This window comes from Nerophis lumbriciformis, linkage group LG16 (assembly GCF_033978685.3).
Source record: "Nerophis lumbriciformis linkage group LG16, RoL_Nlum_v2.1, whole genome shotgun sequence".
NCBI lineage: Eukaryota > Metazoa > Chordata > Actinopteri > Syngnathiformes > Syngnathidae > Nerophis > Nerophis lumbriciformis.
The window spans coordinates 45,351,383-45,368,766 of NC_084563.2; the positions used below are offsets into that span (position 1 = coordinate 45,351,383).

General features: G+C 40.1%; 2 protein-coding genes across 3 annotated transcripts in view; both read left to right on the forward strand.

The window, feature by feature from the left end:
* Window positions 1–5,557: 5,557 nt before the first annotated feature.
* LOC133617298 (high mobility group protein B2-like) lies at window positions 5,558–9,810 on the forward strand. The gene is made up of 5 exons (XM_061977230.1): window positions 5,558–5,706; window positions 6,441–6,596; window positions 8,939–9,087; window positions 9,159–9,333; window positions 9,422–9,810. Exons 2-5 carry the CDS (start codon window positions 6,450–6,452, stop codon window positions 9,584–9,586), a joined length of 636 nt encoding a protein of 211 aa, XP_061833214.1. The 5' UTR covers window positions 5,558–5,706; window positions 6,441–6,449; the 3' UTR covers window positions 9,587–9,810.
* A 480-nt stretch (window positions 9,811–10,290) lies between these two features.
* Window positions 10,291–17,384, forward strand: part of wdr17 (WD repeat domain 17) — a 135,028-nt gene continuing 127,934 nt past the window's right edge. The window contains exon 1 of one of the 2 annotated variants that reach the window (XM_061977231.2): window positions 10,291–10,356. The gene's annotated coding sequence lies outside the window, so the exon portion shown is untranslated. Of the gene's footprint in view, window positions 10,357–10,402; window positions 10,569–17,384 lie in introns of those variants that run through there. The other variant, XM_072914941.1, reaches the window with a different exon arrangement.

Genomic DNA, 17,384 nt, shown 5'->3' on the forward strand with positions numbered 1-17,384 from the left:
AAAAAATCTAGCTGTCAACACTGAATATTGCATTGTTGCATTTCTTTTCACACTTCTTTTTGACAGACATTTTAGTGACAAACCTGAGCTTGTGCTTCACTGAGTTTATGAACTTACATTCATATTTTGTTGAAGTATTATTCAATAAATATATTTATAAAGGATTTTTGAATTGTTGCTATTTTTAGAATATTTTTTAAAAATCTCACGTACCCCTTGGCATACCTTCAAGTACCCCCAGGGGTTCGCGTACCCCCATTTGAGAACCACTGTACTAGGTGATAAAATCAGTGTCAGTTGAGTCGGTCCATAGGTTGCCTGTAGGGATTTTTAATGTCCAGCAGATGTCAGTATTTAGTGACACAGTATCGACACAGTATCAATACAGTTTTGCAATGTGTCGAAACGCTTCATGACGCCTCATCAACCCATCACTAGTAGATAGGTTATAGCTGCATCGCTCGCGGCTCGTCATATATTTAACGTTAATCCGTGATTTCACCGAGCGTTTCACTGACGGTGAGCAGCCTGACGCTGCTTCATTAACACCGCCGCTGTTTGACTCGTGGCCCGGGGCAGACGACGTAGTAACAGTCACGTGTTACAATACCGACGAGCTAACGTGTCCAGGTTATGACCATGTTGTCAATAAACACACATGGACTGAAGCTAAATTGTCCACTGTCCACTGCAGCATGTGAATGCAATGAAAAGAATAAAATCTGAGCCAACCAGCTGTTAAAATGTTGTCCAGGTTAATGTTTTGGCCATTAAAGGCCCTTCATTTCAAGATTTCAACTGTGATCGGGCTTTAAACAGGTGGCTGACCTGTTCAGATGGGTGTAACTGCTACTGGTCAAATAATGTGAAATAGCATTTAATTTTACATGTATGCAATGCCATTTAAATGTAATTATAGATAATAATAATAATAAATACTGTGTAGTGTTGTAAATAATCAACGGGAAGGATTTTAGTAAGATATAAGCCATGAGCACTACACAGCCAGAAAAAAACCTAGGCAGGACAAGTAAAAATATTGGGGCAAGAAGATTTGAGAAGTCGGGCAAGTAGAAAAAACCTTAACGTTGAACCCTGCATGTGTTGAGCTGCTGCCGCTTAAGGTTAGACGGCACTGTTCATAGAGCGGTTCTGCTCGTTAGTAATAAATTCTAATGTTGGATGTTCACTCCTTCACACAGATGAGTATAGAAAAATATTTTCAACGGCCGAAAAGGGCTCGACTTGGAGAGGAGGTAGGCCTACAGTCCGGACCACAGGTGCGACCTGTTCAGCAGCAGGAGGAGGAGGAGGAGGTTGACTGACTGTGGCAGGACACCTCTGCCTCTGTTTCACTTCATGTTGCTGGTAAATAATATGGTTGTAGTAGTAGGCTAAAGTTAAATTATTTAGTATTCACTAATTAAAGGGGCAGAGCTTTAAGAGACATTTTAGCTTTTATATTTTATAAGATATATTTTTTGTAAGAACCACAATTAATAAATATATTTCAGTGAATCACTAATTGTTCAAATCTGTATATAAATATGTACATAAAATGTTGTAATTATATTCCAACTCCGCATTCTTCTTGGTCATCGCCGCTGCCGCCACTCCCCCCCCCCCCCCACCCCCCGACCACACCACCACAAATAGATGCCCGTCCTGTGGGAAACACTGAAGTCTCCCTACTAACCCACCAGTGCCTCCATGGAAATTCCCCCCTCTACATCAAAGAACTGCTCAGCCCCAAATCCTCCACACGACACCTCCGCTCCGGACAGGCTAACCTCCTCCGAACTCCGAGGACAAAGCTCCGAACCATGGGAGACCGGGCTTTCTGCTCCGCCGCTCCGACTCTGAGGAACGCGCTCCCTGACCACCTGAGGGCACCACAGACTGTGGATGATTTTAAAAAAGGTTTAAAAACCCTCCATCCATCCATCCATTGTCTACGGGGGGTGCTGAAGCCTATCTCAGCTGCAATCGGGCGGAAGGCGGGAGTACACCCTGGACAAGTCGCCACCTCATCACAGGGCCAACACAGATAGACAGACAACATTCACATTCACACACTAGGGCCAATTTAGTGTTGCCCATAAACCTATCCCCAGGTGCATGTCTTTGGAGGTGGGAGGGAGCCGGGAGTACCCGGAGGGAACCCACGCCGTCACGGGAAGAACATGCAAACTCCCGAGCGCAGGATCGAACCCAGGACCTTCGTATTGTGAGGCAGACCCCTGTTCCACTATGCTGCCCGCTTAAAACCCTTCTTTTTTAAAAAGACTTTTGATAGATGTATGTGTGCTAGTTCGAGCTATTAGGTTGGGAGAGTGGCCGTGCCAGCAACCTGAGGGTTCCTGGTTCAATCCCCACCTTCTACCAAACTCGTCACGGCCGTTGTGTCCTTGAGCAAGACACGTCACCCTTGCTCCTGATGGGTCGTGGTTAGGGCCTTGCATGGCAGCTCCTGACATCAGTGTGTGAATGGGTGAATGTGGAAATAGTGTCAAAGCGCTTTGAGTACCTTGAAGGTAGAAAAGCGCTATACAAGTATAACCCATTTACCATTCTAGTTTTTATTTAATTTTACTATTTATTTTATTCGTTGGGGGCAGCTATTAAAAGTAAAAAGTTACCAATGATTGTCACACACACACGAGGTGTGGCGAAATTATTCTCTGCATTTGACCCTTGATCACCCCCTGGGAGGTGAGGGGAGCAGTGAGCAGCAGCGGTGGCCACGCCCGGGAATCATTTTTGGTGATTTAACCCCCAATTCCAACCCCTTGATGCTGAGTGCCAAGGGTCCTATTTTTATAGTCTTTGGTATGACTCGCCCTGGGTTTGAACTCACAACCTACCGATCTCAGGGCGGACACTCTAACCCAGTGGTTCTTAACCTGGGTTCGATCGAACCCTAGGGGTTCGGTGAGTCGGCCTCAGGGGTTCGGCAGAGCCTCCGCCGCGGAGGTCAAGACACGCCCGACTCATCGTGTAAACAAAAACTTCTCCCTGTCGGCGTATTATGGATACCCCCAAACAATGGATTATGGATACCCCCAAACAATGTTCCCACTAATTTTCCATATGTGTGAGCAAACGCAAAAACTCCTTGAGCATTTAGTTGAGCGCATGTGAGCGATGTCACACCTGCAGCACACCTGTCCCAAACCTGACGAAAATAACAAGTTAAATGTTTTATTATTGTAATCAAATGACAGCAGTCATTTCCATGAGATTATTTTCTAATATAAGTGTTTTGGCCCACTTACAATGACTATAACATATTGTTTTTCATGAGCTGTGTGCTAGTATTATATGTCTGGGTGAGCGGTCCTGCTTTGGAAATAATGTGTACCCCTTTCAGATATCGCATTTAGTTCCCACTAAAACATTCACATGTTGCACAGTGAGATGTAAACATGGGATTATGTGTACATTCCTGTAACTTTCCGTTTGTAAAATATATCTTTATTAGTATTTCTTTAATATAACAACATCATTTTACAAACCCCGTTTCCATATGAGTTGGGAAATTGTGTTAGATGTAAATATAAACAGAATACATAGATTTGCAAATCATTTTCAACCCATATTCAGTTGAATATGCTACAAAGACAACATATTTGATGTTCAAACTGATAAACATTTTTTTTTTTGCAAATAATCATTAACTTTAGAATTTGATGCCAGCAACACGTGACAAAGAAGTTGGGAAAGGTGGCAATAAATACTGATAAAGTTGAGGAATGCTCATCAAACACTTATTTGGAACATCCCACAGGTGAACAGGCAAATTGGGAACAGGTGGGTGCCATGATTGGGTATAAAAGTAGATTCCATGAAATGCTCAGTCATTCACAAACAAGGATGGGGCGAGGGTCACCACTTTGTCAACAAATGCGTGAGCAAATTGTTGAACAGTTTAAGAAAAACCTTTCTCAAGCAGCTATTGCAAGGAATTGAGGGATTTCACCATCTACGGTCCGTAATATCATCAAAGGGTTCAGAGAATCTGGAGAAATCACTGCACGTAAGCAGCTAAGCCCGTGACCTTCGATCCCTCAGGCTGTACTGCATCAACAAGCGACATCAGTGTGTAAAGGATATCACCACATGGGCTCAGGAACACTTCAGAAACCCACTGTCAGTAACTACAGTTGGTCGCTACATCTGTAAGTGCAAGTTAAAACTCTCCTATGCAAGGCGAAAACCGTTCATCAACAACACCCAGAAACGCCGTCGGCTTCGCTGGGCCTGAGCTCATCTAAGATGGACTGATACAAAGTGGAAAAGTGTTCTGTGGTCTGACGAGTCCACATTTCAAATTGTTTTTGGAAACTGTGGACGTCGTGTTCTCCGGACCGAAGAGGAAAAGAACCATCCGGATTGTTATAGGCGCAAAGTTGAAAAGCCAGCATGTGTGATGGTATGGGGGTGTATTAGTGCCCAAGACATGGGTAACTTACACATCTGTGAAGGCGCCATTAATGCTGAAAGGTACATACAGGTTTTGGAGCAACATATGTTGCCATCCAAGCAACGTTACCATGGACGCCCCTGCTTATTTCAGCAAGACAATGCCAAGCCACGTGTTACATCAACGTGGCTTCATAGTAAAAGAGTGCGGGTACTAGACTGGCCTGCCTGTAGTCCAGACCTGACTCCCATTGAAAATGTGTGGCGCATTATAAAGCCTAAAATACCACAACGGAGACCCCCGGACTTGTTGAACAACTTAAGCTGTACATCAAGCAAGAATGGGAAAGAATTCCACCTGAGAAGCTTCAAAAATGTGTCTCCTCAGTTCCCGAACGTTTACTGAGTGTTGTTAAAAGGAAAGGCCATGTAACACAGTGGTGAACATGCCCTTTCCCAACTACTTTGGCACGTGTTGCAGCCATGAAATAAAAAAATAAAAAAAAGTTTATGAGTTTGAACATCAAATATCTTGTCTTTGTAGTGCATTCAAAAGAATATGGGTTGAAAAGGATTTGCAAATCATTGTATTCCGTTTATATTTACATCTAACACAATTTCCCAACTCATATGGAACCGGGGTTTGTATGATTACAGTAAAGAAACCACTGCTCTAACCACTTTGTTGTTCTAGCTTTGTTTTTAGCACTTTGAGATTGTTTGTTCAATGATGATAAAATCTATTATTTTTATTATGTCTAACTGTTACCGGGAGGGCATTCCAGGTCGAATAGAAAACACTCTATAGCAGACTTTTTGGGGGTTCTGGGAATCAGACCGTATAGTATTTTATACGTAGAGTAGTAAAAGATCAAGTACAAGCTGTTGTCTAAAGAGGAAATGCTCAAAACGTCTGGTAAAGTCTTAACAGCCGATGACGACGAAACCTCATTGTTACTTTTTTTAATGAACAAAACAACAAAAAAAAACATTTCGCGCCCTGTTGTTTAAAACCCCTTCACGCCATTAACCAATCCGCGTTCAGGCGAGACAGAAAACATGCTGTTTTGGCGTCTTCCGTCGGGGACCAATCAAAAGGCGCCTTTCTGTCCGGTGCACTGGGTTTCAAATTGAAACGACGGAATCCGGCCAATCCCCGGCCGAGGGGGGAGGAGTTGCGGATGTACTTGTAGGCAAGTTAGTGCGACGCAGCAGACCGCAGCGAAAACCTTCAAAGCCTTTTTCCTCCGTTCACTCCGCCACACTTTGTCTCGCTTGTTACTGGTAAGTGTCCGCTTCCTTCTAGAACCTTCTTCGTCTAATTAACGTCTTACCCGTCGTCCTTCAAGTGTACGGTGGTTTTTTTATTTTTTATTTGCTACGGTTTTACCGGATATTTCGACATGTACGTTTCGTATTTCGCCACAATATTTTTGGTTTCATGTACTTTTATTACAACGTGTAATATTCTATTAACATACTAAGAACCATAATATCGAGATTTTAATGGCGGAAGGCTGAGCTTCTTGGTAAAGAAGACGAAGCCCAAACGCCATTTGGTTGACTGCTTAGGCCTTTGTACAATGGCCACGCGCTCAACTTTTAAAAGGGGAACAAACTGACGCCTACGTCGCCTTTTTGTTTGTGTCTTTCGCCTTTTGTTGTGTTTAAAGTATTATGACTCGTTATGTCGGGGGGGTTAGAGGGCTCGTCTCGTCACTTTAGTTAAACAAGTTTGTGGCGAGGGTTAGTTTAGGCGGGAAGATACAAAATGGAGTCGCGTCTTTTTGTCCCTACAAGGAAGAAAGCCGATTAGAGTCATGAAACATCTTTCCGTGCCCCATTTTGTATTACGAGTAGCGTATTCAACATCATTTGCCGTTTTTTGTCCAACCCCATGTAGTATTAACCAAATAGATATTAATTCGTTTCAACCATTTCTCGACTCTTCCTGTCAGTTTTCCCAGACTTTACGTAATCGTTTAGTTGGATCTGTTTTTGTTTTTTTTAATGTCCAGGAAGCAACCATGACGAAGGATCCAAACAAGCCCAGAGGCAAAACCTCATCCTACGCCTTCTTTGTGGCGACCTGCCGCGAGGAGCACAAAAAGAAGCACCCTGGAACCAGTGTGGGCTTTGCTGAGTTTTCAAAGAAATGCTCAGAAAGATGGAAGGTAATCTACAGTCCCAACTTGATGTGTGAATAAAAGCAGAGGTGTTCACAAGTGCGACCGAAAGCTATTTTAAATTTATAATTCAAATAAAGAGTGGGATAAAAGAAGAAACAGGGGAAATGTAAGGAGAAAAAGTTGCAATAGTGACTAATAAATCAAAGCTGCCATGCAGACTATTTTTTTTGGTCATTGTTAAAAAAATAATTAATCCAAATGAATGTTGTGAATTATAAACCTATTGGAGGCTAACCTGGAGGTAAAGACTCATCCGACTTATCGTGTAAATAAAAACTTAGCCCTATCAGTGTATTATGGATACCCCCAAACAATGTTCCCTCTTATTTTCCATCTGATTTGCAGGTTGTTTGATCGATTGAAGCTTTTACTAGCAGATTGCAAGGGAAGATATGACATTATATGAAACAGTACAGTACATATTCCGTACAATTGACCACTAAATGGTAACACCCTAATACTTTAATTCATGGTAAGGTGTTCATGCACTGTGTTGGTTTTGTTCTTTGAGCAAGGTGATGTTCATGCACGGTTCATTTTGTGCACCAGTAAAAAAAACAACTACCTTTTGTTGAATTTGGAAAAAAAAAAACATTTAATTTTTCACTAAAGGGTTCGGTGAATGCACATATGAAAGTGGTGGGGTTCGGTACCCCCAACAAGGTTAAGAACCACTGCTGTAATTACGTCACAGCAAATATTTGTTGGGATAAATATTCCGTAATTTGTTTTCCATAATTAGTTGTATGACAAAGAACAGAATTAACAATAAACGTTACATTTATCTACTGATAGTGCTGAAGTTGATGTAGGATTTAAAATATTTTAAGCGGGGTCCTTTGGGATCCCCAATAATTTTATTCAGGGATGTCTGATAATGGCCGATATTTTGCCGATATTCCGATATTGTCCAACTCTTTAATTACCAATACCAATATATACAGTCGTGGAATAAACACATTTTTATGCCTAATTTGGACAACCAGGTATGGTGAAGATAAGGTCCTTTTAAAAATAATAAGATAAATAAATTTAAAAAAAATTATTGGGAAAAAAAATAAAACAATATAAAAACAGTTACATAGAAACTAGTAATTAATGAAAATGAGTAAAATTAACTGTAAAAGGTTAGTACTATTAGTGGACCAGCAGCACGCACAATCATGTGCTTACGGACTGTATCCCCTGCAGACTGTATTGATATATATTGATATATAATGTAAGAACCAGAATATTAATGACAGAAAGAAACAACCCTTTTGTGTGAATGATTGTAAATGGGGGAGGGAGTTTTTTCATATCGGACATCTCTAATTTTTTTTTTTTCTTTCGGTTATTGCTCATAAATAATAAATTAAAATCAATGTTATGAATTGGTGACCTATTTTAAGGTCCAATTACCTCACATTGAAAATTATGTAATATAAGTGTTTTTTTCAAAGAAAATTATGCATATTTTTTGTTTGCCATAAAACTGGATTTTCTTTGCCAAAAAGGGTTTAAAACACATTGCATTTTTTACTTTATCTACATAGACATGAAGTTGATCTACATATTTAAGCATTGATAGTAAAGAAAAAAGACTGAGTTCTTTACGAGTTCCCTTGACCAAACTTAAAAGTCTGAAAGGTGAAAAAATATATATATCAAAATGGCCGCTGCATGCTTTGATTTTCAAGTATGCGGCCCTCTGGGGGGGGGCACCAATGGATAAGGAGTTCATTATTTAAACAAACTTGTAGTAGTCTCCCCTGGTTAAAAAAGGGCAAAACAAACTACCTGACCCGGTTTTTCCAATCTGTAGGACTGCACTTAAAGATGGTCAATATTGACGTGCAATTTTATTCAACGGAAATTTGAGTCCATTTTATTTTGTTTACCTATTTAGAATAATTAGTTTACTTACGATTGTTATAAATGACAACAGTGATTAAATGTTTAGTGCATTTGAATGGATTACTTGCATTATGTAATTAAGATCGCATTTGTGCTAAATCTGGCCACAGATAATTCAACATCATTGTCAAATGTTACAATTGTCTATACAGACAGTAACTGTACGCTTTTGGCTGTTACAGTCTGTAGTAGGACATGGGCATTGCATTTGTTTTAAAATGCATTCAATTATATTTGCAGAAAGCCTGTGTATGATTTTTCTGACGAATTCAGTGAATATGTGGACTTTTGGCAAACCTGATCTCTCATGAGTCACTACTCTAGGCAACATTCATTGTCTCATGCTGCCTGCATGCAATGTAGTGATTAGTCAATTGTCTGTACATTAACATGCCTTGAGGCTGACCTAATTAATTATCTGTGTTGTGCAGACTATGTCCGGCAAGGAAAAGCTGAAGTTTGAGGACCTGGCGAAGAATGACAAGGTCCGATACGATCGGGAGATGAAAACCTACATCCCCCCTAAAGGTGCTAAAAAGGGGAAGAAGAAGAAGGATCCCAATGCCCCCAAAAGGCCACCGTAAGTGGACAAGATCTCAGTTCTTATCTAAATTATGCTTTTCATGCATTAATATAGTTCCCTCTTTGTAGCTCTGCCTTCTTCGTCTTCTGCTCGGAACACCGTCCCAAGATCAAGGAGGACCATCCGGGTATTTCCATTGGCGACATTGCCAAGAAGCTTGGTGAGCTGTGGTCTTTACAGTCTGCCAAAGACAAGATTCCGTTTGAGGCGAAAGCCGCCAAGCTGAAGGAAAAGTATGAGAAGGTGAGGTTATTTGCATCAGTTATTGTGCCTTGTTTTTATTTCCGGCGTGTGCCACGTTTTTAAATGACGGTCATAATCTTATTTCCAGGATGTTGCTGCATATAAAGCGTCCACTGGCTCAGGGAAGGCCGATACCGGAAAGAAGGGTGGCCCAGGCAGGCCCAAAAAGCCGCAACCAGTTGAAGACGACGATGACGACGATGATGATGAGGACGACGACGAAGATGACGACGATGATGAAGATGACGATTAAGCGGTTATATATAATGTTTGTAATGCATTAAGCTGAGTTTGTTCTGTGCATATTCAAACTGTATAACCTGCTGTTGGTCCGCCTCTTTTGGGTAAGCAGACCTGTAATTCCTTGTCCAATTCAGGGATTTAGTTTTTCCTCAATTAGTCCCTTTAATCATTTCTTAAACTTGTTTTTGTGTGTCATTAGATTATTGTTGCGATATTAAAACAGTTAACTTTTGAGTCGGTGTTCCTGATTGATATTACAGAGGACTTAGTCTGCCCTACAGTGACTGGACAGCAGTATATGGGCATGGTTTTAAAAAGATGTTTGGCTTCTCAAAGCACTGCTTGCTTTTCTTGTCCACTGTCAAAACATTCATGTAGAACACTTTTTGTAATAAAGTTTTTGTATATTGGTTGCGATCCTGAAAGTGATGTGTCCTATATTTGTGATTAAAGCCAACCTCCTTCAGTTATATAAGGTCAAATATTGACAATGATGGTAATTTACTTCATCTTGACAATAATACATTAGGAAAGTTAGTGAATTTGTACCCTGGGCTGTTCGTGTGGTGCACATAAAGGGAAAGTAAACACGGCTGCACATGAGTGTTAGCGAATCCGGACATGAAGATGATTGACAGTCGGGTCTAACCAATAGCCGAGCAGAACGAGCATCAGCATCGACCAATCACAGACGTCCTTGAGGCCTTCCTTCACCAAGAGGATCCGCAGCATCAGAACCCAGGAGCTGTTCGTTGTGCCGCGGCGTGTCTGCAACTGACGGTAAGGAGAACATTCCAGAAGCCCTGTTCGTGTGCCCGGTGTACAAAGGCATGTGCGTATCGTCACAGCTAAAGTATTTAAATCGAGATTACATTCCACCCGACAGTGTGTTAACACCAGCTGACAAGACGAAGGCGATCAGCGACACATCGCAATACTGAGGATTAGTTGGTGCTGAAACCTGTTGATGGCATCTATGGACGCTTTTTCAAGTACATGTGACTCTTAAAGCGGACTGTTAAACACGCCAGGGCGACATGTTGTCTTAAAGATGCTAACAGCAGATTAGCTTCTTCATTTGACGCTGATTAAACGATCATCGTTGTCGTCAAATATTGTTACGATCCACAGCACATTTCTATATATCTCTACACAAATACACATATTTCCGTCCATTTTCTACCGCTTGTCCCTCTTATACGTATATATATATATATATATATATATATATGTATATATATATATATACACACGTGTTTACATATGTGTATATATATATTTTTATATATATACACATTGGTATATATGTAAATATTTATACAGTCGCGATCCAAAGTTGACATACACGTGTAAAGAACATGTCATTGATGTCTTGAATTTCCAATAATTCCTAAAACTCGTATTTTTTGTGACTGGAGCACATTGTTGGTCACAAAAAAACATTCATGAAGTTTGGTTCTTTTACGAATATATTATGGGTCTACTCAAAAGTATACATACAGCAATGTTAATATTTGTTTACATGACCCTTGGCAAGTTTCACATGGACAAAGATAAGACCTTGTGGAGGAAAGTTCTGTGGTCAGATGAAACAAAAATGTAGCTGTTTGGCCACAATACCCAGCAATATGTTTGGAGGAGAAAAGGTGAGGCCTTTAATCCCAGGAACACCACGCCTACCGCCAAGCATGGTGGTGGTAGTATTATGCTCTGGGCCTGATTTGCTGCCAATGGAACTGGTGCTTTAAAGAGAGTAAATGTTGGTCACAAAAAACATTCATGAATTTTGCTTCTTTTATGAATTTATTATGGGTCTACTGCAAATGTGCTGGGTCAAAAGTATACATACAGCAATGTTAATATTTGCTTACATGTCCCTTGGCAAGTTTCACTGCAATAAGGCGCTTTTGGTAGCCATCCACAAGCTTCTGCTTGAATTTTTGACCACTCCTCTTGACAAAATTGGTGCAGTTCAGCTAAATGTGTTGGTTTTCTGACATGGACTTGTTTCTTCAGCATTGTCCACACATTTAAGTCAGGACTTTGGGAAGGCCATTCTAAAACCTTCATTCTAGCCTGATTTAGCCATTCCTTTACCACTTTTGACGTGTGTTTGGGGTCATTGTCCTGTTGGAACACCCAACTGCGCCCAAGAGCCAACCTCCGGGCTGATGGTTTTAGGTTGTCCGGAAGAATTTGGAGGTAATCCTCCTTTTTCATTGTCCCATTTACTCTCTGTAAAGCACCAGTTCCATTGGCAGCAAAACAGGCCCAGAGCATAATACTACCACCACCATGCTTGACGGTAGGAATGGTGTTCATGGGATTAAAGGCCTCACATTTTCTCCTCCAAACATATTGCTGGGTATTGTGGCCAAACAGCTACATTTTTGTTTTATCTGACATCATGGACAAAGATAAGACCTTCTGGAGGAAACTTCTGTGGATGGCTACCAAAAGCGCCTTATTGCAGTGAAACTTGCCAAGTTTGGACACACCTTCTCATTCAATGTGTTTTCTTTATTCCCATGACTATTTACATTGTCACTGAAGGGATCAAAACTATGAATGGAATGGCTAAATTAGGCTAGAATTAAAGGCCTACTGAAAGCCACTACTACCGACCACGCAGTCTGATAGTTTATATATCAATGATGAAATCTTAACATTGCAACACATGCCAATACGGCCGGGTTAGCTTACTAAAGTGCAATTTTAAATTTCGCGCGAAATATCCTGCTGAAAACGTCTCGGTATGATGACGTCTGCGCGTGACGTCACGGATTGTGGAGGACATTTTGGGACAGCATGGTGGCCAGCTATTACGTCGTCTGTATTCATTGCAAAATTCCACAGTATTCTGGACATCTGTGTTGGTGAATCTTTTGCAATTTGTTCAATGAACAATGGAAACAGCAAAGAAGAAAGCTGTAGGTGGGAAGCGGTGTATTGCGGCTGACTTCAGCAACACAAACACAGCCGGTGTTTCATTGTTTACATTCCCGAAAGATGACTGTCAAGCTTTACCATTGGCCTGTGGAGAACTGGGACAACAGAGACTCTTACCAGGAGGACTTTGAGTTGGATGCGCAGATGCGGTACCGTGAGTACACATGCAGCTGCGGCTTCCAAACATTTGATCGCTTGCCCGTACGTGCGTGCCGCTATGTGCATGTCACGTACGTAACTTTGGGGAATTTGGGGAGGTGAACGGTACTTTGGGCTGTGGGATTGAGTGTGTTGTGCAGGTGTTTGAGTTGTATTGGCGGGTTATATGGACGGGAGTGGGGAGGTGTTTGTTATGCGGGATTAATTTGTGGCATATTAAATATAAGCCTGGTTGTGTTGTGGCTAATAGAGTATATATATGTCTTGTGTTTATTTACTGTTTTAGTCATTCCCAGCTGAATATCAGGTCCCACCCGCCTCTCACAGCATCTTCCCTATCTGAATCGCTCCCACTGCCCTCTAGTCCTTAACTCTTACTTTCCTCAACCACGAATCTTTCATCCTCGCTCAAATTAATGGGGAAATCGTCGCTTTCTCGGTCCGAATCGCTCTCGCTGCTGGTGGCCATGATTGTAAACAATGTGCAGATGTGAGGAGCTCCACAACCTGTGACGTCACGCTACTCGTCTGCTACTTCCGGTACAGGCAAGGCTTTTTTTTATCAGCGACCAAAAGTTGCGAACTTTATCGTCGATGTTCTCTACTAAATCCTTTCAGCAAAAATATGGCAAAATCGCGAAATGATCAAGTATGACACATAGAATGGACCTGCTATCCCTGTTTAAATAAGAAAATCGCATTTCAGTAGGGCCCTGTGATGAGGTGGCGACTTGTCCAGGGTGTAAGAAATACAATCATGTGTGCTTACGGACTGTATCCCTGCAGACTGTGTTGATCTATATTGATATATAATGTATATATTGTGTTTATTATGTTGATTTAATTAAAAAAATAAAATAAAAATATTATTATTATTTTTTTTAATTTTTATTTCTTGTGCGGCCCGGTACCAATCGGTCCACGGACCGGCACCGGGCCGTGGCCCGGTGGTTGGGGACCAGTGCCCTAAAGGGAAGCCTTTTTAAATGATAATCAGATCCATTCTGAAGATGCCTCAGTGTTTTTTTAAGCTTTGGCTCATAAAACATGTTTACTGGTTAGTTTAAGTGTGAGACATTTGCATTCAATGTTGTTAAAAATACAAGTTTAAATGAGTTTGTATTTTATTTCTTTGGTTTAAGGTAAGATAAGATCATCCTTTATTGATCCCACAACAGGGACATTTGGGTTACTTTGTTTACGTGTTTCAAATATTGGTAAAAGAGGAAATGCATTTTCTTGAAAAGTGAAACATTTGTTATCCTGGCATTAATAGTACTGTGATTCTGTATGGTATCCATCCTTAGTTAAAACTAATATATTTTTTTCCAAAAACAAAATCTGGTTTAGTGTTCCTTAGGATGACATTTTCATACAGCATGATTAAAAAACATTATTACCTTAAAGTATGATTCACATTCAGAATGTTCCATCCTTCTATGTATGGTAGTTGGAGTTGCAGACAACTTCATTACTGCTAAATAGCAGTTTTCAGTAATGTCACAGAAGATGCAGGATTTGCTTGAACATTTAAGTGGTGAAACTTCCTATAAGAGGACAGCTGCAGTGCTGTATTCTGACCATCATGTCATATTTCATTTAATTTTTTTTTTTTTTTTTTTTTTAAATGGTCCTCAGTAGTCACGTACAAATTTGTGTGAATTATGCAAAATGATTTAAATTTGGTCCCCATGAACCATATTAACTCTTTTTCCCCAGGGTCCCTAGTAAGAATGATCAGCACATTACTGTGTGTGTGTGTGTGTGTGTGTGTGTGTGTGTGTGTGTGTTTTGGCAATGCTTACTTAATGGGGACATCGCTCTGTTTACACAGTCACCTTTAGGGGACCTCTGATGGTATGGGGACAAAAAACAGGTCCCCTAAAGCAGTGGTTCTCAACCTTTTTTCAGTGATGTACGCCCTGTGAACATTTTTTTAATTCAAGTACCCCCTAATCAGAGCACAGCAATTTTGGTTGAAAAAAAGAGATTAAAAAAGCACTATGTCATCAGTTTCTGATTTATTAAATTGTATAACAGTGCAAAAATATTGCTCATTTATAGTGGTCTTTCTTGAACTATCTGGAAAAAAATATATAAAAAATAACTAAAAACTTGTTGAAAAACAAACAAGTGATTCAATTATAAATAAAGATTTCTACTCATAGAAGTAATCATCAACTTAAAGTGCCCTCTTTGGGGATTGTAATAGAGATCCACCTGGATTCATTAACTTAATTCTAAACATTTCTTCACAAAAAAAGAAATTTTTAACATCATTGTTGCATTTCTTTTCACAGTTCTTTGTGACAGACATTTTAGTGAGGGTCAAACCATCACGGCATGGGGGAAAGTCTGGGTTTATGGTAATGAATGGAATAGCCTACTTGATTTGATGTTCAGTTTATGAACTTACATTCATATTTTGTTGAAGTATTATTCAATAAATATATTTATAAAGGATTTTTGAATTGTTGCTATTTTTCGAATATTTAAAAAAAATCTCACGTACCCCTTGGCATACCTTCAAGTACCCCCAGGGGTACGCGTACCCCCATTTAAGAACCACTGCCCTAAAGGGAAACCTTTTTAAGTGATAGTCAGATCCATTCTATCTAGGGTAGTGAAAAGCCCTCCCCATGGCAACCCACGCCTCCCCTGGTCTCCCTTATATCATACAGAAGAAAAAAAACCCTAAGATTCATGTTCAGCATAGGCTCCAGCACCCCCTGCGAGCCCGAAAGGGACAAGCGGTAGAAAATGGATGGATGGATGGATAAGCAGAGAAGTTAAAACACAACAATCTAACCCGTTGAATGCTCCTCACGAGAGAGAGTGTCCACCCCAGGGGTGCCAAACCCATTTTAGCTCAGGGGGTCGCATGGAGGAAAATCTCTTCCCACTCGGGCCGGACTGGTAAAATCATGGCATGATTATTTAAAAATAAAGACAACGTCAAAGTTGTTTTCTTTGTCTTACTTTGGCCAAAAATAGAACAAAAATACATCAAGCTTGTTGAAAATTCTGAAGAAAATTGCTGCAGTTTCAAAACACCATGAAGAGCACAATGAACTTAAACTTTGTCTCAGTGTATTTAAAAAGCCATTCAACTTTAAGCTCTCGGCTCTTTAGTGCCGCCCTAGTGGCTCCCTGGAGAATTTAAAAAAAAATGATTGAAAGTGGAAAAAGATGGGGGGGAAATCAATTTTTTTTGTTTTAGTATGTTTGTTGTTTGAGGACAAACATGACACAGACCTTCCCAATTGTTAGAAAGCCCCCTGTTTAATATGTTTGTGTGTATGCTTCCCTGATGGCAGTATTTGGTGAACATCGTTTTGTCCTACTAATTTCGGCGGTTCTTGAACTCACCATAGTGTGGACCGTTTGTTTACATGTAAAATCTTCCGCTCCTTTTGTCTCATTTTGTCCACTAAACGTTTTATACTGTGCGTGAATGCACAGAGGTGCGCTTTGTTGATGTTATTGACTGTTTGGAGTGCGAATCAGGCATATTTGGTCAGTGCATGACTGCAGGCTAATCAATGCTAACATGCTATTTATTTATGCCTCGTTTGTAGGTATATTTGAGCTCATTTAATATCCTTTGCTTTTATCCTCTTTGTATATAAGTTAGTTTTGCATGTCTCGTGACACATTATCTGTATGTAATATTGGCTGCATTTCAGATAGTTGTTTGTGTGCCATGTTGTTCCAGACCACAGCAAACATTGCCTAGCCTACCAAAGATTGTAATACATTTATTAAAAGAAGAACACATCTATACCTTTGGCCATTAAAAGCCAGTCATTTCCAGGAGTTATCTCACCTTCTGAGTAGCCTCTGATTTACTAATGCTTTCTAATGTTGTAAAAATGTGTAGAATAAATATTACATTTCAACATTTCTGTCAACGAAGATTTGCATCAGCCTGCGACACGTAGTCATTTTGATAGTAGGCTATTATAGCTAATATAGACACTTCCATCATGTGTTGCCATCATTATAACACTTATATACGGCTTTTCATTTTTTGCGGCTCCAGATAGATTTTTTTTTGTTGTATTTTTGGTCCATTATGGCTCTTTCAACTTTTTGGGTTGCCGACCCCTGCTTTAAGCTCTTACTGTTTAGCTTTGTCATGTTGGCAGTTTACAATTATAGACGTGTTTGGGAAAGCAATCGAGAGTTTGCTCAAACCGCCGCATTGGTGACATGTGCAACTGCCACAACACTTTAATTTTCGCCATTCAAATATAGCAATTACAATATAATCAAAACAATTGCCAAAATGTCAACATATTGCCAAATTAAAGGTAACATAACTACTGACTTCAATGTGTTTTTAGTTACTGTTAACTTAAGAAAAGTCTTATTGTATTTAGTACGCTACTGATACTTTGTTTACTGCAAAATGCAGTTTGGATTTACTAACAATAAACCAAAATCATGGTCCAACAACTGAATTACGAACTGTACCGTTACACCCCTTATGGACACTGGTATTTTGCATAATTAAGCTATTTTTTTCCTGAAATGTGTAACTCTGACAAAATAAAATAGACCAAAAACAAATATCCAATACAGAGAATGCTGGTTCTCAGGATAAGAATGATATTAAAGGAAGAGGTTCCCCACCCAGTCCTTAACTTTCAAGAAACGTGTCCCACTAAACAAGTTGTGTTGTAGATTGTTTGATAACA